The sequence below is a fragment of the Sceloporus undulatus genome, chromosome 4 (genome assembly GCF_019175285.1).
Source record: "Sceloporus undulatus isolate JIND9_A2432 ecotype Alabama chromosome 4, SceUnd_v1.1, whole genome shotgun sequence".
NCBI lineage: Eukaryota > Metazoa > Chordata > Lepidosauria > Squamata > Phrynosomatidae > Sceloporus > Sceloporus undulatus.
This window is the reverse complement of record NC_056525.1, coordinates 140,269,288-140,292,675: the sequence shown is the minus strand read 5'-3', so window position 1 is coordinate 140,292,675 and position 23,388 is coordinate 140,269,288. Positions and strand designations below refer to the sequence as shown.

Below are 23,388 nucleotides of genomic sequence, written 5' to 3'. Positions count from 1 at the left end.
ATATATGCAGGAATATAGAATGTTCAAAGCACTTCACAAGCATTATCTCAATCATTTTACAATGCTGTATTATCTCTGCTGGAAAATGCAGTGGTAAGAGTGTAATTTGCTTGTGGCAGTGTATATATGAATGGCAGAGGACACATTTAAATCTGGATTTCTTTGCTTAGTCTTTTAGCTGATGTACTAGCTCTTTTCCATTCATTTTCCTCAACTTGAGGTCCATTTTCCTATACAGACTCCCTCAAGAACTGAAATTACCAGGCAGTTTTTTAATTAAGGGCAAATTGAGTTAGATGAGCCAATGCTAAAAGCCTTTAAAGTATTTGAGAACCTGCCAGTAAGAGGAGAGGTTAACAGTGCTGTCTCCTGGCTGAGAGTCAAAGATGAGGAATAATAATGGACAAGTTGTAACAACATACATGTAGGTGGGGCCTTAGGAAATGGTTTATAATGGCTGCAACGGCGCCACAGTAAAAGTTCTGTATCGAGGTTTAACGACTGGGGCAGATAGGCAATTTAAAGGGACATTTTAATTATGGATGTTCCTGCTACAAGAGAAGTTGTGGGAAGAGATAGTCCCTCTGGAATTTCAAAGAAGCCACAGTACTTTGCAAAATTTCATGTAATTCATATACTCCAAGTGCACCCAGTATCTTTAGAAGCTCCACTGTGTAACTCTGTGTGAATGTAATGTAGAGTCAGAAGGAGCAAGGCAGTTCTGGGGAGAAAGCCTGAGAGAAAACAAGAGAAAACAGGCAGGAGTAGAAGAACTTGAGACCAGTCACTGCTTTTAATGACACGAAAAACGGAGAGCAAGACTGGTTGATTACAGTGTTCTTTTTCTCTAAGCCAGGAATGGGTGAAGTATATTCTGTGGTTTGCTTCCTGGCTAAAAAGGCTGCTGCTGGATCTAAAACCCACATTCATTAAATTAATGCATATATTGCCTTTTTCTCACTATATTACCCAAGGAGGCTAAATTCAGCAACCTGGGAGAAATTTTGCCAAGAAGAATTTATAGGATATTTCAGGGGATAAGAAATGAATGACAAATCAACAGTGCAGCTGCTGTGGCAAAAGGGGTGGGGGGGTGGGGGTGGAACCATAAAGTGTAACAAAGCAGTAATGCTGTCACTAGAGTGGGTATCATCCAGTGCAATAATTCGTGCTGTTATGCCCCCCTCCCCTAGCTGTTTCCCTCCACCAGTCAGGTTGCCTCTGCTGTGGTGGACTGCCATTACCAGCTATCTTTTCTGGGGCTGTTGGGCAAATGAGAAAGAGAGGTGACTCAGCAGAGGAGGAGATGCAGTGGTGGCAGCATGCTCACATGGGGTTCCCACCCTGGCCCCAGGCACACTTTCTTCCTCCTCCCTTCAGTGGAGGTGGCAGAGAAGGAGGAGGAGGAGGATGCAGCAGTGCATCTTTGGTGAGGGCCACCACTCCACATCCGTGCCTCTACGATGCCCTTGCTGCTAACTGGGCTGTTGAGGCCACTGCTCTGCCAGGGCACCTTATTCCTAGGGATGCACCTGAGTCTGGCAGCTACCGCTATTCCTGCTCCTGTTCCAGTGGGGTGAGGTGAGGGCTTTTGGCAGCCATTCCCCTCCAGGGAGAAGAAAGACCCTCTGAGGTAAAACAGAAGCAGCCACTGAGGAGGAAAGCAGGAAACAGAAGAGTGCTCAGAGGGGAAATCAGGCAGACTGGGGGAGCCAGAGGAGGGCAGCACAGAAGACCACCATCTCCTCCTGCACATCATGTATCTCTCCTTCACCCAGCCTGGGCAACCAGCAGGAGCAGTGCCAATGATGCCACACTGAGGTGGTGGCAGCTCCATTGAGCAAGCTCATTCTCCCCCCTGCTCCGCCTGCCAGAACAAGAGTAGGGTCAGTCCTGGTGGAGCAACTGCGGGACAACAAGGAGGAAGATGTGGTGATGGCAGAGTCCACTGCCTTCACCTCTGCTGGAGATGCCACCACCTGCATGTAGGAGGCAAATAAGAGACAGAGGGCAGAAAGGTGTGGCTCTGGGGCTGGGGGTGCAACAGAACATTCCCACAAAAAAATTGAGCATATCCCCACAAAGAAGAGGCACTGCCAGAGCAGCAACCTGAACTGCCAATTAGCATCAGGGTCAGCATGGAGCACCGTTTTCCCCACTTGCTCCACCAGACCTGGAAGAAGCTGCCATGTGGCAGCAGCACCAGAGGCTGCAGCTGATGGACAGAGGAGGTGCTCTGGCTGGTGGAGGGGGACAGCCAGACAGGGTGGTTGGGATAACCTCCTGTGATCCTGTAATGACACCCCTATGAAGTAGCATCTCATAAGTTTCTGCTTGTAAGCAAAATTTTGTGCACTATAACTGAAAAGAAGTTACTGGAAAATGTGCCCAGTTTGGATGAGAACATTTAAAATAGAAGGCAAACCTATGAGAATGAAGGTGGCAGAGTAGCTATATTTAGCCTCCAGAAAAGATGAATGTGGGAGACAGAAGGTTGAGGGTTTTCAAATATTTAAAAGATGTCACAAAAATGTGAAAGAGCAATAGCTTTTTATCAGTCTCAATGTTAGAAAGTACATCTTAATTATAAGAACTGTTCACCAATCAGTGAAGCCACCAGGGAAGGTTAAAGGATTTTCTTGGAGATTTTCAATTAAAAAAAAAAACCTGAACCAGTGGCTGTGAAGAAGTCTTTTCAACATAGGGTGACATGCATTAAGGAGGGAGGTAGAAAATTTGCTCCAAAGTTACTGCAATATATTATGTACAGGAAAGCATTGCTCTTCTACAGCAGCATTTTAGCATATGCCACAGTAATGAATGGCAGTTATTGACTTTTTGACAGTGTATTGTTTGCTCAGTCAACAGACTGTACATGTACATACACTGGTGGGTGGGTGGGGGTGGAGAGCGTGTAGCAATGGAAATGAATGTCATTCCCCTCTACGGAAAACAGTACATTTATTTCCTTTATTTCCTACCTTTTTCTCAATAAGGGAGTCAAGACAGCTTACAATATAACAGTAAAACAAAATACGGTTAAAAGAATATGTGGTACAAAAGCTTAAATAAAGCATTAAATAGACAACCGTTTTAAAATGCATAATAAACATAAGCTAAGGATGCAACATATCCCATTAAAAGGCCCTTCTGTCATACCCTATTAAAGACTGAAGGCCTGTTGAAATAAAAAGTCTTTGCCTGTCCCCAAAGTTCGATCACAAAGGGGGCCAACAGCCTCTGTGGGAGGGGGTTCCACAGTGTTAGAGTAGTCCCCAAGGAGGCTCTCTCATACTCCCACCTACTACATATGTGATAGTGGTGTAACAGAGACAAAACCCCAAAGAACTTAAACTTCAGGCAGGATCATATAAAGCTGTCTGAATTGTAAAGCCATAAGGCTGGAGACAGGAAAAACATGCCAACTGTTGACCCTAGTGTGATGGTTTTCTCTGCTTCCTACCCTGTCTTAAATCCCCCTCCCCCCGAAGAATGAGACAGAAGCAGGGGAACCTAATGGCATCAAGGGAAGGTTCTCTATGGTCTCACACCACTCCTGCTGAGCTGGAAGGGACCCCTTGAGACCACCTTAATCCCCAAAACCACTTGCTGCCACCACCCAATGATTAACCTCTTACACCCTAGCAATGCGTTAGGACATTGCTGGGCCTTCTACTGGTCACCGACAATCAGTAGAGCACTAGCTGTGCTAAGGCCATTAAAAGGAATGAAAAAAGAGACAGAGTACTAAAGAAAAAGGTTTATTAGGAAGTAAAGAACATTAAAGAATAAGACATGGAGGACAACTGGTCCTCCAGGCACAAACTTAAAGGATTAATTACAAAAAGGTAATCATTTCTGCCAAACCTGAATCCCTGAATAATAATTAAAAAAAACCCTAAAAGCTGAGACCTTGCTATTTCTCAGCTTCCACTCTCCCAACTGCTTCAATGGTCTCTCTCCAACCATCATCCAGAAGGTTCTGTTTTAACAGCCATCTAATTTTCTGGTTGCCCTCATGCTACTAGTGATATCATCCTCCTCATATATTCCAATATCCCATCCCACAGGGAAAAAAGTCCTGATAAATGGAGGGACTCCCATTTATCACACCTAGAACCATCAGTATCTAGTAAAAAACAAAATTTATCCTTCATCTGAACCGGGTCGTCAATTGCAGCATTTTGCATGAATAAAATTTAAGAGAAATGTCAAATGAGAGCACTTCTGATGTTGACAATACCAGTGTTTTGGTGGGGGAAGGTTTGTTCCCAGACTGAATGCATCTCTGCCACAAATGGGAGACTTGCAAACCATGTTTTGTCACATGCTGCAATAATGAGTTTGGAAATAATTTGTTACACTTATTGAATTATGTGTAATTCATTCCTTTCTGCAATATAGGTACTGTATAAATATGGTATACCTAAGTGGCATTAACAATCATAATGCTTGTTCTATGGCACCAATGAAACTGTTTTTAGTCACACTTTATTTTGCCAGAGGTTGCCTAACAACTTACATGTCTTTCATACTTGTTGCTTTGCACCATTGTAATACTGGTGTGCTAGGATATAAAGTATCCACTTTACTTACTTTTGAGTAACATGAAAACAATGAATCACAATGCTGAGTTGGAGCCTAGGGAGGGTAATTGTAACTGCAACAAATTACTCTTAAGCACAATTTTCCAAGCTCTAGAAACAATAGGACTTTTGCTAGTGACACAGTAAATATGTAGAAAACCAAAGTCTGCAGCAATATCTGGCCACCTTCTGATTTGCCAACAAACTTAAAGCACTGGGACTGAAATGACTGCTTACCATCTGTGGAGCATCCGGTGGAACCATCACTAGAACAATAACGCATTTCAATCCGCTGCCTTCCTACATCTAACAGGCTCGCATCGGGCAGCCGGGCCTTGCATGTGTATCGGAACCGTTGTTCGTAGTGGCCACCATTGTCGGAGATGTTCACTGGACTCCACGGTGTCCATGGCGTGGTCTTTTTCAGTTCTGGACAGGGGCTGGTGTTGCAAGCTTGAAACTCCTGATAGAAATTATCAATTGCTTTTATTTAGAATATAATATGGCCTTTACACACAACTTAAAATGTTGTACCCAGTTCACTCTTCCTTAAACCCTAGCATCAGGAACAATAATCAAATAGTTTTAAGTATTAACATTATCTTTGCCTAAACATTAATACACCTAAAAAGATTGCTTTAATAAAACAGATTCCATGTGTGTAACCAGATCTCACTAAAAGACTTTGAAGAAGTAGGTCCTAAGTTAGTTGACTAATAACTAATCATACTGAAATTACTGTGCAGAGTAACTGGACCAAGTACTGATTATATTTTGGCCAAGTCATTTTCCACTATAGGTCAATTGACCAAGTCAATTTTCACTGTTCCAGTGCCCTGTTTGGGAGCAAGGATAGGCTTGCTGGAGCAACTGGTGATTCTGGCGGGGGGGGGGGGGGGTCTGAGTTTTGTTGTCAAAATAATAACATATCCAGGTCCCCTGATTTAGTCCTGAACCGGACAATAATAATAATAATAATAATAATAATAATAATAATAATTATTATTATTATTATTATTTCTATCTTCCCGCCTCTCCCCATGGATCAAAGTGGGATCACAACAAGGTTAAAATCACAAAGTTAAAATTACAACAGCATTAAAACCACAATAAAATAAAAACATAAAAACATCAGAATCTAAAAACAGTAGCATCCATCAATCAAGAGGTCAGCTATAGGAGAAACTGGCCTGGGAATGGGAAAAAAAAATCTCCATCTCAAGGGGATTCTGGGAGTCATAGTACAAGGCAATTTTCCCAGCCTCTACTCCCCCACTTTTGCTGCATCCTTTGACTTTTAAGATTATATGTGCTAGGTAAGCAGTGCCAACCAGTCCCAATGGTATCGTGACTAGGAATGAAAAATGGAGGAAGTAGCCCTTGTACAGATTGACATGGAGAGCCCAGATTTCTGAATGGCTATCCACAATCTAAGTAATGTTTTTATTTTTGTCTAGAAATTTGGATGCACCCTCTCCTGTAAAATCCACAGGGTTTCATTTACTATGATGTATTCCTATTTCAGGTCCTTAGGTTAGTTTTGTTCCAAACAACATCCCTAGTTTTTCACTCCAAATATATAGTTGGCATGAACAGACTGCTACAGCAGTAGTCCAAAATGAGAATCATAATTCCACCAGCTAAAAAGAGAAGCCACTTTCCTCCATACACTGTGTGCTACTACTGATGTTTCAGGGCTAAATGCCAAATCACATCCTTCAGTATAAAACCACTGAAGGTCTTTTCTTTTACATTCTTATGATATGACCTCTCTCTCTGACCTTTGTTTACCATTCAGATATAAAGGTTCTCCAACAAACACCAAAATAACCTTTTCCCCACTCAAGAAATGAAAGGCTCTACTTTCAGAAGCATGCAAAATCAGTTCCAAGAGCCACTCAGTACCTAGTTTGGGGAAATAGAGTCTGCTGAGACTTGGATTGATTCAGAATGTTTTATTTTATGTAATAAATTTCTGGGCTACTCATCAGTAAAATTATGACAGCAGTGATAAAACAATGATACATAAAAATAAATTAGAACAAGGACACAGAATAGATCAACACAAATCAGCAGAGTACATTAATTAAAATCAGTGTGATGGGACACACTGGAACGCTTAGATGATTAAAAACATTTTGCTTGGTACTAGAATGGCTAATTTGATTGGTACCAAGCCTCCATCTTGAATCAGGGTGCCATGACAAAAAGGGACCTCCCCAATCATCACTACCTACCCCTGTTTCAAATGACAAGGAGATCCAGGACAGAATCTCAAAAGACAAACAGAGCATCCAGACAAATTTAGGGTGGGAGGAGAAGGCTATCTTTCAGATACCCAAGTCCCAAGCAGTTTAGAACTTTATATATATAAGCATTGGCATCTTGAATCATGCTTAGAAATAGACCTAAAACCAGGCCAGTTGTTTAAGAATTGCTTAGGTTCCTAACTGAGATGTCTTCAAGGGCAGTCCAGCATAAACAACTTGGCAATGATCTAACCAAGATGGTTATTTATACAAGACAACACTGGGCAGATTCGTTAACAGACATATATTTTGCCACCACCAATTTGGTATACTATCTCTGACCAAGCATTGTATATTACAAAACAAACTCCTAAGTCACCAATATATAACAAAACCATACAGATATAAAACAGTAAAATTAGTGAATTTCCATTTACGTAGTTTCTATGAGCTAGAATTGTGGTAACAAGGATATAGTGAAATTACATTTCAAAAGCAATGTAACAAAAGTAGCATTGCTTGTTTGGGTGGCAGTGCAAAAAGTAACTTTTTGTAAAAGGGCATTTTTAGATCCATTTTGAGTGGGGGGGTTTTCAAGTTTTATGTTAATTTCTTAATAATCTTTAGATTTATCCTTCTCCAATAAATAAAAAAAATGGCAATGCATGTTACATTTTGGAATAATAAGTGATGACAAACAGATTACTTTTTAAACACTACATTTAGTAGCCTGAACCAATTATACTTAAAACATAAATCCCCTAGCTCTGAAATAGAGCAACTAACGCAGGTGACACTCACAACATTGCAGCCGGGACAGTCAGGGCCATTCTCACAAGTTCTGTGGCGGGCCTGAATCCCTCCTCCACACTGGGCTGTACAACGTTCCCATGCACCCCAACCAGTCCAGAACACTTGTGGGGAACACAGCAAGTGCTCATTGCAATACCTGTGATGTGAGAAGCAAATGAGAAAGCAAATTATACACTTGTTCTCAGCAGTTTTTATTATGTTATTTAAGACGAGTGGTTGGCAGCTTCATTAACTGTGGGGAATGGATTCTCAACACCTTTATAGTTTCCATACAGATAAGATTTTCTTTTCAGAGCACATGCTGAAATCAGAACAATATAATGACTGGGCATGTAAGAAGTTTAACACATTGCTTCCAGGGTCTTTTGGATAGACTGTTCCAAGAGTTATCAATCTAAAGACTCCATATATTTGGCTTGTCTCTCTTGAACAGATTTTCTGTGGTAATAAAAAATAGGGAAGAATTGGTGGGAAAAAATATGGGATGGCTCCTACACCTTGTAGATGGTGTAGGAACTCTCCATAAAATTTTGTGACTTAAACACCCATATCATAAAATGTCGTATTATACATGCCATGGGCATGGAGAAGACTTTTCATCAGGAAGCTTAGATAATTCAACCATTTGTTTTTACATCTGAGTTCAGTTATGGGTTTGATACCCTTTAAAAAGGCAAACAAAAATCCACAACTCATCAGCTGAATTAGTTGTTTTGTTTTGTAGTACTACCATCCTCTGGCAATCTATGTAGTCATGCACAAAATGTTAATCCAGTACTGAAAAAAGCATGCATAAAATAGGCAAAATCTAGTCTTTAGAACAAATGGGAACAGAGGGTGCGCTCCAAAATACTCTGATGATTTTGAACTAAACATAAGAGCATAAAGCATCTGAAAGAATAATTTTAGTCTTTGACATTTTTAGTGCATGAAAAATATCTCCCAATGGTATCTCATTGTTTCCATAGCCAGTTCCTAGTGTGTAAGAAACTGGAACTGACCCCTCCAGTCACCAGGTTCTGAAATATGGATTCCAAAATAGCATTGCAATTTAACATGCTGAATTCTGTGACCATCATTTCTTTAGGTTTGTCATTTTCCCCCGGTTTAATTTTATAAAAATGATTTACTGTGTACAGATTAGAATAAATCCAAACCATTCTGATCTTATTATGATTTATAGATAACAAATCGTCATTACTAAAATTACTAAAATTCCCTGTGTCCTGCAAAGGATTGTCAGATTCACCTGAGCATAAAAAAAAACAAAGACAAGATCATGTCATCTGAACTGAATAACAAAGGCAATTATTCTAAATGCCAACTCCTAAGGGAAAAGATTCATTCTTTATGTCTGATATACCATTTGTATGCAAATTAGGAAGAAATGAAGCCACCATACATTTCTTTCTTTACTCTCTTGAGTATTAGTTTATTGACCAGTGGAGCTGTGTTAACTAAATACAGCAATCTACAATCCAGGATTATGTTAAAAATATTAACCCACATTATTCTTTGTTTAGGCAACTGAGAACTGCTTTTCAGCCAACCGAAAAAGCATAGAGATGCCCTTCCTAAACTTAGATTAATGGACTGGAATAAGATTACCTCTTATTCCACATGTTGCTGTGCCACAAATGATTCTCAATGATATACTGGTACAAGGAGATTCACTAGTGGATGAAAGAGGCTGCCTTCATTCACGCACCGCCTTACATTAACTGAAGCAGCATGGAAAGAGCATGTAGGAAAGTATTTATCATAGCATTGTAGCACTGTTATGTTTAAACCCTGAATAATCTGATGCAGAGCACACCTACACAATGGAATTCAGAAACTCCTGACCCATGTAGGTTAAAGATAGACCCAAAGCTGCAAAATATAAGCACTATGACACTGTTGGAATGTACTAATGTGTAACGTGATAGAGGATTACAATAGAAAGTTGCCCTCATGTAAGCCCTGTACACTCTGGCAGGGCTTCTCCACTGCCAGTTGGTAGAGGAAACAGTGCCAGCCACCTTCTGAACCTGGTCTCTCTCTGACACACACACACACACACTACTTTGTTTTGTTTGTAATAGCTGACAACTAGTGTTCAATGGATGCACAAGGCTCTGGATTCTGGCCAGAGCATTTCTAAAAATTGTTTTGCTTTTCATAAAACAGAATGAGATATGAAGCCAAATTCATATTTTCCTCCTAGTTAGAATCACCAACAGCGTACAAGTGAATTTGCAGCAGTGAGGTGGGGGTGGGGAGCACCAGAAACCTCAAATACATTTCAAATACATTGCTGGGGTGAATCTGCTGGAACGTGGGATTTTGAGCAAAGTCCAATTAATCCTCTTTCTGGAAGCATTTCAAGCTAGCAGGAAGTGCTTTTCCCCTGCTGCTCTTCCCCTCCCTACTAATTTCTTTTTTCCCTTCAGGACCCAGAGGGCTTATGTTTTGCAGGGATTCTGCAGAACAAGCGAGGCAGGAGTCTTAGATCTGTGAAACTGCCGACCTCTGCGCTGACCCTATGTCTTGAGGTGATGAGGGCAGAAGTGAGAGGGTGACATGGAAAAATTGCCAGGCTAGTGATATGACCCTTGATGCACCGAGTGAGGCCATACTCAATTTCCCCAAAGATAGCAATTGCTATTTGTAGGTTGGGGTGAGGGGCAGAGGAGGAGGAAGAGAATGAAATATCCACCCAAGCTGAGTCTAGTTTCTCCTCCCCAGTGATTCGAAGTCAAAGCTCATTCAGTGGGGGAAAATACCTTACACTTTTATGGAAGAATACATGCTTCATGTAAGAAGAATGGAAACAGATGCTCATTTTAATCATGATCTTGTACATTAGAAAACAGCACTGATGTAAATTGGGTGAGTGGGTGCATGAGAAGAAACCAGTATTACTTCAACTGATAATTTAGTAATAACCAGAGCCTGGAGAAGTTACTTTTTGGAGCTACAACTCCCAATATCAGCAAGCCAGTGTGGCCACTGGATTCCAGAAAAGTAATTTCCCCAAAAAGTAACTTTCCTAAGTTTTACTAAGAACTATGCCCAGGGAAAAAGAATGAATTACAATAGAGAAATCAATGTAGCTCATGGACACACATTTACGTTAATCACGAGGAACAAGATGTATGTAATCAAATTAACCAATTAAAAACTTTTAAATGACTAAAGTGGTATCCCTGGTTAATCAGGAGCAAACTTTAATTGCTGAAAAATGAGATGAACTTTCCTTATAAATTAGGCATTCCCTCCTGAGTGAAAGAAAAGGGTGAATGCTTTGGCTGCATAGCCCACTAGCATCACCAATGGTAAGGACTGCTGGAAGCTGCAGTGCATATGTGTATGTATACATTATAGGGAGAGGGCAGTGGGCTGAGAGGATAACCACTGAAAGAGCTGCATACATGAACTCAACACACAAATTACATTTTTTTTTTGTTTAGGATTCTTTCTACAAAAGGAAAATTTACACAGATCTCATTAAACACTTCTTATTCCTTATCCAGAGCTTCTCCTCTAACACCCTGACCTTCCAGATCAATTTCAGTCAAAAACTGCCATGCACACCCTGTCTTGTATATTTTTGCCAAGAGAGGGATGGGGAATTTGTCAGGTCTTCCCACATGTCAAGAAACTTAAACAAAATAAAACAAAACTGGGAATGAATTATTATGAATATTCTTTCCAACCCTTCTGATACCATGCACACAAAATGGAAATTTTATGATCTGCACCTTTTTCATCTGAGTACATCCAGTATATTTGTGTTGTAAATTCTGCTGCTTTATTGGTCTAGAAGTAATATTCCATTTATTATTATTATTATTATTATTAACCTTTATTTATGAAGCGCTGTAAATTTACACAGCGCTGTACATACAATCTTTTTAGTTAGACGGTTCCCTGCCCTCAGGCTTACAATCTAAAAAATTTCAACATTAATAAATGAGAAGCTGACACCTACCATGAATGATCGTTGTGGGAAGGCTGAAGAAGAAATCCACAACTAGTTGGTTAATTCTTTGTGCCAGCCAATCGAACCAAGAGTTCTCAAAGTTGTAAATCCATTTCATCCATTGGTTCCTCCCTCTCCCCCTTCAGTTTAATTATATAACCTTGCTGGCTATTTAGACAATGTATTAGAGTCAGAGAATGGATAGAATTAAAAGGAAAGTGGGTTTTTATTGTTATTGTTCTTAGTAGTTGTTATCTATTTGGTTTGTTTCTCCTAGAAGCCCCTGGCCAGAGGTGGATTGCTCCTTCAGTCTTCCTAGAATGATTATTCTCAGACTGGCTAAAAGAGCAATATGCAATTAGTGAGATATACTCAAGCTTCCATCTCAAGGGTGGGACTGGATGCTATCGTTTTGCTGTGCTGCTTACAGAACATTTCTGCCAAATGCAACTTGTCCTGATTTGAACTTATCAACCGTATAGTGCCTCACAAACATGGCCATAGATCTTGTAGAATGCCCCAAGACATGCTGAGGTCTTGGTGGGTTAGCATAGTTGTAACATAAATAAAGGCCATCTTTTATCCACCTGGATAACATTAATTTTGTAGCTTTGTGATCCAATGTCCTTGGGTGAAAGGAAACAAACAAAGCCTCCCCAGTTCTTTTGTTCTTTGCATGTATACCTTCACTGCTCTTCTTACATCTAAAGAATACCATTTTCTCTCTCAAAGTTGTACAGGGTTTGGATAGAAAGTGGGCAATTCTAGGGATTGACTCCCAGCTGTCACTAACAAAGACTTAGGGATGAAAGATGGCTTAATAGTTTATGAAAACATTTCTTTTTCAATCCTACAGAAACTAGGATTGATTGATAATGGTGTTAACTCTTTAAAAAAAAACCTGATGTTATTGCTACCAGAAATATAACTTTGGAAGATAATAATCGTAATGAAGTCTCTTTAAGTGATGCAAATGGTGATTTTGTCTAAATATTCAACAAGGTTCAGATCCCATATTGGAAACATGTGAACCATAGCTGGTACTTGCAAAGTTGCACCTCTGAGAAACGTTTTTACCTGAGGGTGAGCCAAGAGCAACTTCTCTTCACTGGAAAGTATTGTTGACAGAGCTACTACCTGTTTTTTTAGTCTCAGGCCTTTTGCTAGTCCAGTTTGTAAAAATGCCAGGACCTCATTCACTTTCATGTATACATGCAGTAGTGAATTCTCTGACCACCCTTGGAAAGCTTTCCAGGTACAGTAGTCTCATATATGTGTTGAATAGATTGTCTTCTGGAAAGCAAAATCATACTAGTTACTGATTATGAATATCCCTGTTGAATCAAGTTTCTCCACTCAATCTGCAAGCAGTTAATTTTAACCATTCTACATTGGGATGGAGTATTGAACCCTGAAGTAATAACTTTGCCGTCTGTGGCAGGAAACAATAAACCAGTTGAAATTCCATTCTGCTGGTGATATTCTATACTGGCATTAAAGATCTGCTCTCAAGATTTTTTTAGATAACCTGTCCCTTTTAGATAAACTCCTGATAGTATTTTAGCAGTTTCTTGGCTCAATTCAGAATTCTGTTTGATTTCTTTATCAGCTACTGAGAGCAGAATCCTGTTTAGTTGGACAAATATGCTTCACTGATATAATGCACATGCATATAGCAATAGCAATAGCGAGTACATTTCTATACCACACTTAAGCACTCCCTAAGCGGTTTTACAAAGTGTAAGCTAATTGCCCCCAACAATCTGGGTACTCATTTTAACAACCTGGGAAGGATGCAAGCCTGAGTCGAGCTTGAACCCTTTTGCTGGTATTGAACTCGCAACCTTATGGCTTGTGAGTGAGTGGTTGCAGTACAGGCATTTAACCACTGCGCCACCAGGGCCCTATTCTGAACATGAAACCTACTAATACAAACCTGGCTGCCCTAATTTCCAGAAAATTGATACTGAGTGTCCTTTCTGATTCTGTCCACTCTTGCTATACAGATTGGTCACTGCAATGAACTCCCCAGCCACAAAGGCTTATTATACCTGTTATTACTGTCATTTTCCCTTGTGGAATGATGTCATTATCCAATGCCTTGTTTTTGCTCCACCATTTTAAATCTTTCCTCACTTGGAATGATAAAGTCAGATCGTAATTTAGCTTTTTTTATTAAGGAGCTTTGGTGAGGTCTTAGGAAAAGTTGTAAAGCTCTTGTATGGAACCTTGCCTAAGGAACTATCTGAATGAATTCATTCCCATTCTACTTTCATTTATATTAAATAATAGATTTGTTGAATCAAGCTGATTAAGGTAATTGATTGAATTACACTCATTAAATTACTTAAATTACTTAAAGTGTTTAAATTAATTAAACTCATTGTACTTAAAAAGTTTTTACCATTAAAAGATGACTGGAGTCTTGCTTGCACTATTGCATTCACTGAATCTCTCACTGTATTTCTGATTGCAGGTATATGCAATTAAAGAAGCTGTGCTGTTGCCCTAGGTTCGCTGAAATGGACTATATATATATTCCTGCACCTGGGAAGGATTCCCAGCCAACAAATATAAAGGTACCATTTAAATTGATTTTGGGTCTCATTTCCCAGCCTGTGTTTAAAAGGTCATTTCCCCCCTCTATGCCATGCTGTATTTGCTTTGTTGAACTTGCTCTGAGTACCAGTCATTGCGTTCATCTCCATCTTTTCTGACTGAGGCGCAGCTCTCCTAGCTTCTGCGCTTCTCTTTTGATCACAATCTGTAGATTCAAGATGGCACCTGGGAGCCATGATTGTGCTTGCAATATCAGCGTACCTCTTTCCTCCTTGAAAAGACTTTTCGGGTATGACTTTAAACTTAATATTAGTTTTTTATTTTATCTTTTTTAGGCTTCCACATTTCTCTAACCACTTGCTCCTGGGGTGATAGAAATATTTTCTTTCATATTGTTTCTGACCCTGGTTCAGAGACACGCTGCTCAATGACCAATTGAACTTATGTTCTGATTATTTTTCTCACCCTCTAAGACCTGTATGCCTGTAGTCTTGAGGAAGCCTTTTCATCCTCCGCTTGCCATTTCTTTTTCTCAGAAGGCAAGTGGGACTTCTGTTTGTCTCTGTCCCTTTCTAGTTGTTTTTGCTTTTACCTTACTAGCTCAGTCACCATTTGATAACCTTTCCCCTTCTATTTTGCCTATTTAGCAAGTAATTTCTATTGAAGGTTTTTAAGTTTGAGGAAAAGAGATATAAATGTTTGGCCAGTTGGCAGGGCAGGAAAATAAAAACTGAAGAAGGAGAGAGAGAGGAAACAATGGATGAAACAGATTTAGAACTTTGGGAGCTGATGCAAGAGACTAAGGCCCAGTACAGACTGCCAGAAAGCGGCAGCCTGCGGCCGATTTTAAGGCTCAGGATTGCGGAGCGACCACATGGTCCCGAGCCTTAGTGCCCGGTAGTGGTGCCATCATGACGGCCTCCTGTCTACATGGGGCCCGCCATGATGACGGCACAGCATCTGCACGTTGTAGCGTCATGCTTACATCATCAATGTGCAACAGTGCACCAATGGCGCACATGACACCTGTCGCACACAGCAAAAAGAACCCACTTTCAGCAGGTTCTTTTTGCTGCGGAGGGAGGCTGTGCAGTTCGGCTGCTGCAGCGTCGCTCAGGAGGAAAAATGGGCGGATCCAGCCTGCCCTTTCAGGGCGGTCTGTCAAGCCCAACTCACCAGTTGTGGATTGTTCCTTCAGACAGACTAAGAATATGATATAAAATAACATGTTAAGGTTGACTATTTTATGCAACTGAACTACCAGGCCAGCTATAATCATAAATAATGTCAGACTCAAAGAATCACATAATGCTTTCCTCTCCAACTCAGAGTGCAAAGATGACGACCCCCCCCGGCATTTCCTAGCAAAGGTCCATCTAGCAAGAGATGCTAGAGACTGGACCTGATACCTTTTGTATGCTGAACACAAGATTGACCACAGAGTTACAGGTCTGGCCTGTAAATGAGGCAGGATATGACATTTCAATGTCAAACTCATGAATATCTATGTAAATTATTTAAATTGGTATTCTGCTCTATCCAGAAAGCCTGAGGATGATAACACTATAAATCAGGGGCAGGAGGATTCCATTCTACAGGCTGGGTTCCCTTGGGGTAATTTTGGGGGAGGAAAGCTGATGCTGTTGATGGAAGAGTCAGAGCCACCCAACATGCTCTCTCACTCAACATTAAGAAGCTTATCACACTAGGGAGATGCCGATGAAAAACAGGATTTAAACTAGATTCAATTTTTTTTTAAAAAACAGCAAATGTGGGAAGTTTATCGCACATAATGACCCCCAAAGTGAAATAACACGAAGTTAAACCAGTGCAAAGCAGAGCAAAATGGCAGCTTTTTACTTCTGGGAAGTTCAATACACACCAAATCCACTGGAACCCTCACAACCCAGTAGGGGAGCACAACCTGCCATCATCACACTGGCTTATTTGTATCCATGGTGCAAACTGTGAAGGAACCATGGCCAATGGGTTTAGACAGACCAACAGACAGCTCTTTGCAAACATTATCTGGGCTTTAAGGGTGTTCAGAATGCTTCTCTAACTTGGTACCTTCAAGGTGATTTTAAACTACAACATAATCCTTGACCATTGGCCCTGCCAGTCAGGGCTGATGGGAATTGTATCCCCAAACATTTAGAAGGTTGGGGAAGACTAGTTTAAAGAACAGCTACATCTTGGAAAACACCCAATGTTATGACCAAATACCCAGGACTACAAATTTTACATCCAGCCACACGGTAGCTGAAGCACACTAGCGTCAGTACTTCGGGGGGGGGGGGAGCCTCCTGGCAAACCTGATTTTAGGAAACCTAAAATGCAACTGAATGAAACTTGGAAATGCAACTGAATTTTCATTTCCTTGGTAACAGCAATAAAGCTACAAGCCAAGATATTGGGCACTTGAGAATGATAAAAGGGATTTCAAAAATGAGGGGTAATACAAGGGACAACAATCAATATATAAGGGGGAAACTAATGATGTGGGGAAGAACCTTACCTTTCTTCACGGTTCTGTCCCACACAGACACGGCCTCCATGTCGAGGGCTGGGGTTACTACAGGAACGTTGGCGGACTTGAAAGCCTATTCCACAGGAGGTGCTGCAGGGAGACCACAATGTCCAGGGAGTCCAGCCTCCATTTCTGTAAACAAATAACAGGAGGAAACAAAGACCCAAATTCAGTTCTTGGAAGCCATTTATAAACCATGCATTTCACTCCTGCAGTGAAGAGAGGACAGGAAAAAGAGCGGTTGGGGGAAAATATAGAATGAAACAGAAAATAGATAAATGGGTGGGTTAAGCAACCTTCATATCCAACCACTTAAAAACCACCCATACCAGTAGATTTAAAAAACCTACTAGGCAATGTTATACACATTGCCCTCTTTTGCTAGAAGGATCTGATATACACCATCTGCTACTAAGTAACACTGGCACTAATCTCGGAGCATCATATTTCAAAAAGTGCTAATAGAAATGGAACTGAGTTTTTAAATTGGCTTTATACATTTAGTTTTGGGTGTTTATAATCACAACCAACCAAAAGGTAGCTTGCTATATGGAAGTGCAAGATTACCCTACTTTGAGAAAGAATAAATGAAAGAAAGAAACCAGTGTTAACCTGCAGATAAGTCAACATGGGTTTACAGGGTAATTTTTTAGACCAAAATTTCTTAAATTATAGTCCAGTACTGTGGGCCTTTGGTATCTGCTGGGACTTGGTTACAGGACACCCTCCCCTCCATGGATTCCAAAATCTAGGGCTGCTCAAGTCCCATTAAATACAGTGGGATAGTAAAATAGTGGCCCTTATATAAAATGGTAAAATAAAGGTTTGCTTTTTGGGGGGGGGAGTGTGTGTGTGTGTGTGTATATATATATAATATATAATATATATATATATATTCAAACCCTGGATCATGGAATCCATAGCTATGGAGGGCCAACTGTGCATACAATAAGTTAAATTGTGCTTTTGGTTTGGCTGGATTCAGTCCTGTCCAAAAACCATATTTTTTCTCTTTTCACAATTTTCTCCTCCAAGCCCTCCTGCTATATTTTGTTCCTACAGAAGAGGTTATAGACAGGGAATATGGAGAATGGGAACAGCTTTCTCTATTACACTTATCTGAAGTATCGAAGAAAAACCAACCCCTAGAGGTAGCAAACAGCACCAAAAAACTACTATGAAAGGATATTCAAGAAAGAACAGAAGTGGAATATGGTTCCCAGATCTCACGGTCTGACCTCCCTTTTGCAGTCCTCAGGGCAAGAAGGAGGAATCTCAAAGTGAGAGCAATATTTTGGTTATTTTCCCCTCTCATTTTCTGTGTTCTTAAAAGCAGAAGTTACAAAGGTGTTCAAGCAGAGTTTGCTAGATTTAGTAGTTTAGAGTTTATTAGATTTTTTTATTATTATTTCATACACATGCTCTGTGCAACTGTGGCTGACACTTAATGTCTCATGCCTAATAACATCACTACACTCTGTGACATCAACAAGATGCATCCCTAAGTCTCAGAGTTGGGCTCTAAAATCTTCTGGCTCTGCATCCCTAGGCAGAGTTAAAGAGAAGGTTGCTATATTATTGTTGGTCAATTCTGTTTGTCTACACTGCTCAGGGATTCCACCACAAGTGAAGTGGGCCTCATTCCAATACCCCCAGTCCACCAAAAGCTTTCTAAAATAGTTCAAAGTCTGTTTGACTTACCTGGAACAGTTGACAATCTCTATGCTTGGCCCATCACATTGCCGCCCTCCACACTGTGGAACTGGATTGTCACATGAACGAGTTCTGCAGAGGCAAAAACCTACACCGGAACCATCCACATGTGTGCAAGACTTCCACTCTGACCAAGTCCCAAAATGGCCATCCACAGTCAAATTCCTTGTCTGAAAACCAAAAAAGGTAGTGGAGTGGGGAATATAAACCCTAGTTTTGATATCAACAGTCATTCGCTACAGAGCACAAGTGAGAGTGGGAATCCTACATCCTTCAAATTGTTGTTGGACTCTCACCATTCCTCACCAATGGCTATGTTGACTAGGGCTGATAGGATTTGTAGCTGAACATCATCTGGAGAAGATGCATGACTCCAACCCTTGAAAAATCCTGACTTGCAGTAAATGAGTTATCAGTGTGGTGGATATGCTGCTGTTCCACTCCTCCCATTAGTGATTAGACTAATTTAAAATGGAAGGTTTAGCATGACATCTGAATCTGGGTGTCTGGCTCCTTGCTCCCAAATCACTGTGTAAAGCAACATTTGTAAACCCCCAATTTCTGACTCTATATGACAAGCCAGGAATCCTAGTTTGGGTGACATGTTACATTTTCAATTTCTGATTAGTTTAGCTACTCCCACTTGTGTGAGGAACTGGATGGAAACAAATGGACTCAGTGCACCATAATACAGTTTATTCCAATATTCTTTGGAACTGTGTTTTAATACTGTGTTTGAACATGACTATTGACATCAGTGCTGTATTTACTAAGCAGCCAGCCCCAGTAAGTTTCATGGCATTTGTTTTCAATTAAACATGCTCAGACCTGCACTGGAAAACTACACATGAAAAATTACACAACTAATTTTCAAACTGATTGTACCATAGAAGTTAAAGCAGTGTCAAACTTGATTATTTCTGCCATGTAGATGCAGCCTAAGTGATAGTACACCTGCTTTGCAAGTAAGAGGCCCTAAATTCTAACCACAGTGTTTCCAGCTAAACGTATCACAGGTGACAATCTACTGAAGGCACTTGGGGAGTCACTGCCAGAATAGACAATACAGGGCTAGTGTGTGGATACAATATAAGGGCAACTTCATGTGCTTCCACATGCTAGTCTTCTTGAGTAGTCAAGCTGTGGATGTCATGCTGGATTGTGCACAGAACTAAAGGCCTGAGTAAGAACATTTTTCAATACACAAAACCAATCTGCACAAATGTCTCTTATTGGGAAGGAAGGCAATCTGGCAGGTTATAAACTTTCTATTTGTGCAAGGTCGCAATGCCCCTAATCAATTAGTATGAAATATATTTAGCAATCACATCATCTGAGCAATAGGGAGAAAGGAAGCCTACATTTAATCAATTGCAATTTGAAGTTCAAAAATTTAATTACATCAACCCATATGGTTTCATTTTGCATTACTAGTTTCTGGCTGGTCTCCAGAGCCTTTAGTTGCTCCAAAAAAAAATAATTAAAAAATCAGGTTTGTATCACATCATATCAAGTACTCACCTATCAACAGTTCAGGCTTATTTTGTGACAACAATGGCCGATAATACTCTGGCCATGTTGTGCTGCCTCATTAAAACATAGTTTAGTATGAGGAGAACAACTTGCAGGAAGTATTGGGTTCACATTCTCTCACATGCTCTCCATCATGGCCATCAAGAAAAATTAGGAGGTTTTCGTTTTTAATTGCAATTAGTCACAGTTTAATGTGTCAACTGAAACTTCAATGTTGTTAAATGCAGTCTACATCAGTTAACTGGACTCTATATCAATACTGCTCAGGCTATCTGATTTGGTGTACCAACAACTTTTTCTTCTAATGTGCCAGGAACCAGTACCATATTACAACTGTTTCATTCCTGGAACCTTGCCATGGGCCACTAACCAATAGTTCACAGACCAGTACCAGTCAACAGACCATCACTTCCAGATTTGGTTCTTATTTCCCATCAAATCAGCATTAACCGTCCTAGGGCAACCCTGTGAATGAGAGCACTCCAAGAGCTCCAGTGGGCTGTTGTGATTGTTACTTGCATTTATTTGCATACTGCTTTTCTCCCAAAACTGAGTCTAAACATGACTCACAATTTGAAAGGACAATACAATTAAACACATGCAAAAAGTAAATGTGAAAAGAGAATTAAATTATTCACAGTATTAAAGCTATTTAAACCTGTTGAGTTAAAAGAATAAAATGCAGTTTTCAAAAGATAAAAAGCTATTAAAACCAGTTCAGTTAAAGCAATACAGCTCCCCCTTGCCCATTCATCAAAAACATTTTAAACGCTTGCCAATGGAGGGACAACATGGAGGGTACCATTCTGGCCTCCCTGAGGAGAGACTTCAGAGTCTAGGGGAAACCATTGAGAAGGCTCTCTCTTATGTCCCCACAAACAATGCTTCTGATGGTGGTGGGACTGAGCCACTGCTCAGGTCTTACAAATTCAAGTTTGTAGCTTTGTTTATTGAATCCATACATCTGTAACATAGCCTTCTTCTTTTTCTGCAGCCTTCCACTTGCACTTTGAGTAGCACTGGTCTATATGAAACCGCTGGGTGAGATTAATATGGGATTTGGAGTAAAATGGCAACAGTACACTGAAACATCTGAATTAGGTGAGGTTGTGCATGTGCTAACACAGACTTTAGTTGGTAATAATCTGATAAACCAACTGTCTGGATTTACAAATAAGGGTGAATAAACAGAATCACAACAAGACACAGGTCCCATAGGTAAGTGATTCTTATGTTTGAGAACCTGGAAAATCTGTGTTCATCCTGTTCTAGACAGCATTGCAGTCCCCCTGGAAAAGCAGTACATAAGTTGAGGATACCTCAACTTATACACAGACACATGCATGTGAGTGAGTGTGTGTGCATGCATGTGCATGGCTACCTATGGTGACACCTGGTGTGGAAGGCTCGCCCTTCCTGCACTGAAGGTAAAGGAGGGCCCAACTGTGTGTGTATATATGTGGCTCTCACCCCTGCACTCTCCCAATGACACCACTGTTTATGTCTGTGTATGATTTTTATTTATTAAAATTTTACATAAAACATAGTTGTCAAGGGGATTTAAAAGACCAGAGAATTAAAACTAGTTACAAAATTAGGTATAAACCACCAATCCTTACATAGTATGTCTTAAAACATCCTTAGTTATACTGTAATACCACAGTATCATGTTCTCTAGTACTGAACAAATTTCTCTGAAGATACTAGCCACAGATGCTGGCGAAACGTCAGGAAGAAAAAAATTTCTAGAACATGGCCACATAGCCCAAAAAACCCACAAAAAAAATCAGTTTATCCCATTGTTCCAAAATAAAATAGCATTTTTAAAAGAATTTGGTCCTGCCAAATTTTTCTTGTAAAAAGAAATCTTATGAATTAATGCTCTGGCCTAAATCCAATGTAATGCTGACATAGTGAAAATCCTCAGCAGTATAGTTATAATATAATAATAATAAATTGTTTATTTATAGCCATCCCAATCACAAGGAATCCGGGCGGGTTACAGCAATAAAAATTGAGGTGAACTGTACCAAGATGCAAGAGGCTGCACAACCAAACAGTATTGGATATCAGTCTTGCATTCAATCTAAAAATGTGCAAACCCTAGCAGAATGAGCCTTGTGCCAGCACAATGACATTAGCACAATGATATTATCAGATACAGATCTCTGTGCAAAATATGAATTCTCCCATTTTTGCACAGATGTTACCATCTGGATTGTTCCAATTTGTTTGCTATTAATATTCAGACCAGAGTTAACATATCTGCAAACCACCTTTGGTTCCTAGGCACAAACAGGCCATTTAATCTATCCAATAACCATTTGATTAATGAGAAATCTTATTTACATTGCTTTTCTTATAGTCTGAATCTTTGAATGCTCCCCTAGTTAAACTTGCCTCTCATTTAAGATCTTCAAGAAAGACTCTCCATCAGTAAAATGTGAAAACAAAGAAGAGAGTCCTTTCTGTTGTGGCACAAATTTTAATTGTGAATAATTCTCCCCTTGGAAGTATTACCAGCATCAACAGTATGTGCTTTCTGGATGCTTAGCTAAAACCTACTGATTTGCCAAACAGTTCAAATAGATTTATGAAGCTGGGTGGTGTAGTTGGATGTGGTTTTATTAGGATTTTAATAGCATTTATTGCACTTTTGTGAAGCACCCTGGTACCAATATATAAATATTTAAAAGCAATACCGTACATAAATAGCTCATAATTTGATGTAGATGTATGGTTTTAAACAAACCATAGTTAAAGCTAACTACTATTTGTTGAGTTCAAATGACATAACATGCAATTAAGCTAACCTGGGAGCAAATTACCTCTCCTATGATAGATGGGGAAAGATTGTGCAAGCCAAAGGCTCATCATGACTCATTCACTCCACACTAAACTATGGTTTAGCATGATGTCTGAATATGTTTTCCATGTATGAAACCTTGGGGCCCATTGGTTATAGGAAGCAGGGCTCAGAGGATTGTAGCTCCACTTTTGAGTACCAGGAGGAGTGACACCATACACTTGACCCCCCCCCCCCTTCAAAAAAAATCCACCTGAATTTAGCTGGAGAGGAAATGAATTTTCTCAAGAATAACATATTGTTATAAGCTTTCCTCTTTCATCATTTAAATATTTCAGGATGCCTTGGTTTTGTATGGACAAGATAGCAGCTCCTCGTGGAGATGAGAAATAGCAGAAATTGCATATACCTATGTATACATATATAAATATATTGTATAGGCCAACAGTCACCTACCCTTTTGAACCCCCTATACTCAGGAACTGTCAGGGGTATAGTTATGGGGGGAAGAGCAAACTGAAGACATTGCTAGAAATATACTAAGATTTCTCCTCCTCCCCCCCCAAAAAAATCCTTCAGATTTCTGAACTTAAATTAAAACTTCAGTTGGGCATTTAGGAATGAAGTTTAGGTAT

The 23,388-nt window shown here is 40.0% G+C and overlaps 1 protein-coding gene across 1 annotated transcript in view; it reads right to left on the bottom strand.

The window, feature by feature from the left end:
* SEMA5A (semaphorin 5A) overlaps nucleotides 1–23,388 on the bottom strand; it is a 122,434-nt gene that overhangs the window by 17,773 nt on the left and 81,273 nt on the right. The window contains exons 12-15 of the mRNA XM_042464383.1: nucleotides 18,403–18,584; nucleotides 16,690–16,833; nucleotides 7,637–7,784; nucleotides 4,824–5,049 (exon numbers count right to left, since the gene is read on the bottom strand). Of these exons, the coding sequence (XP_042320317.1) occupies nucleotides 4,824–5,049; nucleotides 7,637–7,784; nucleotides 16,690–16,833; nucleotides 18,403–18,584 (700 nt within the window). The remainder of the gene's footprint in view (nucleotides 1–4,823; nucleotides 5,050–7,636; nucleotides 7,785–16,689; nucleotides 16,834–18,402; nucleotides 18,585–23,388) is intronic.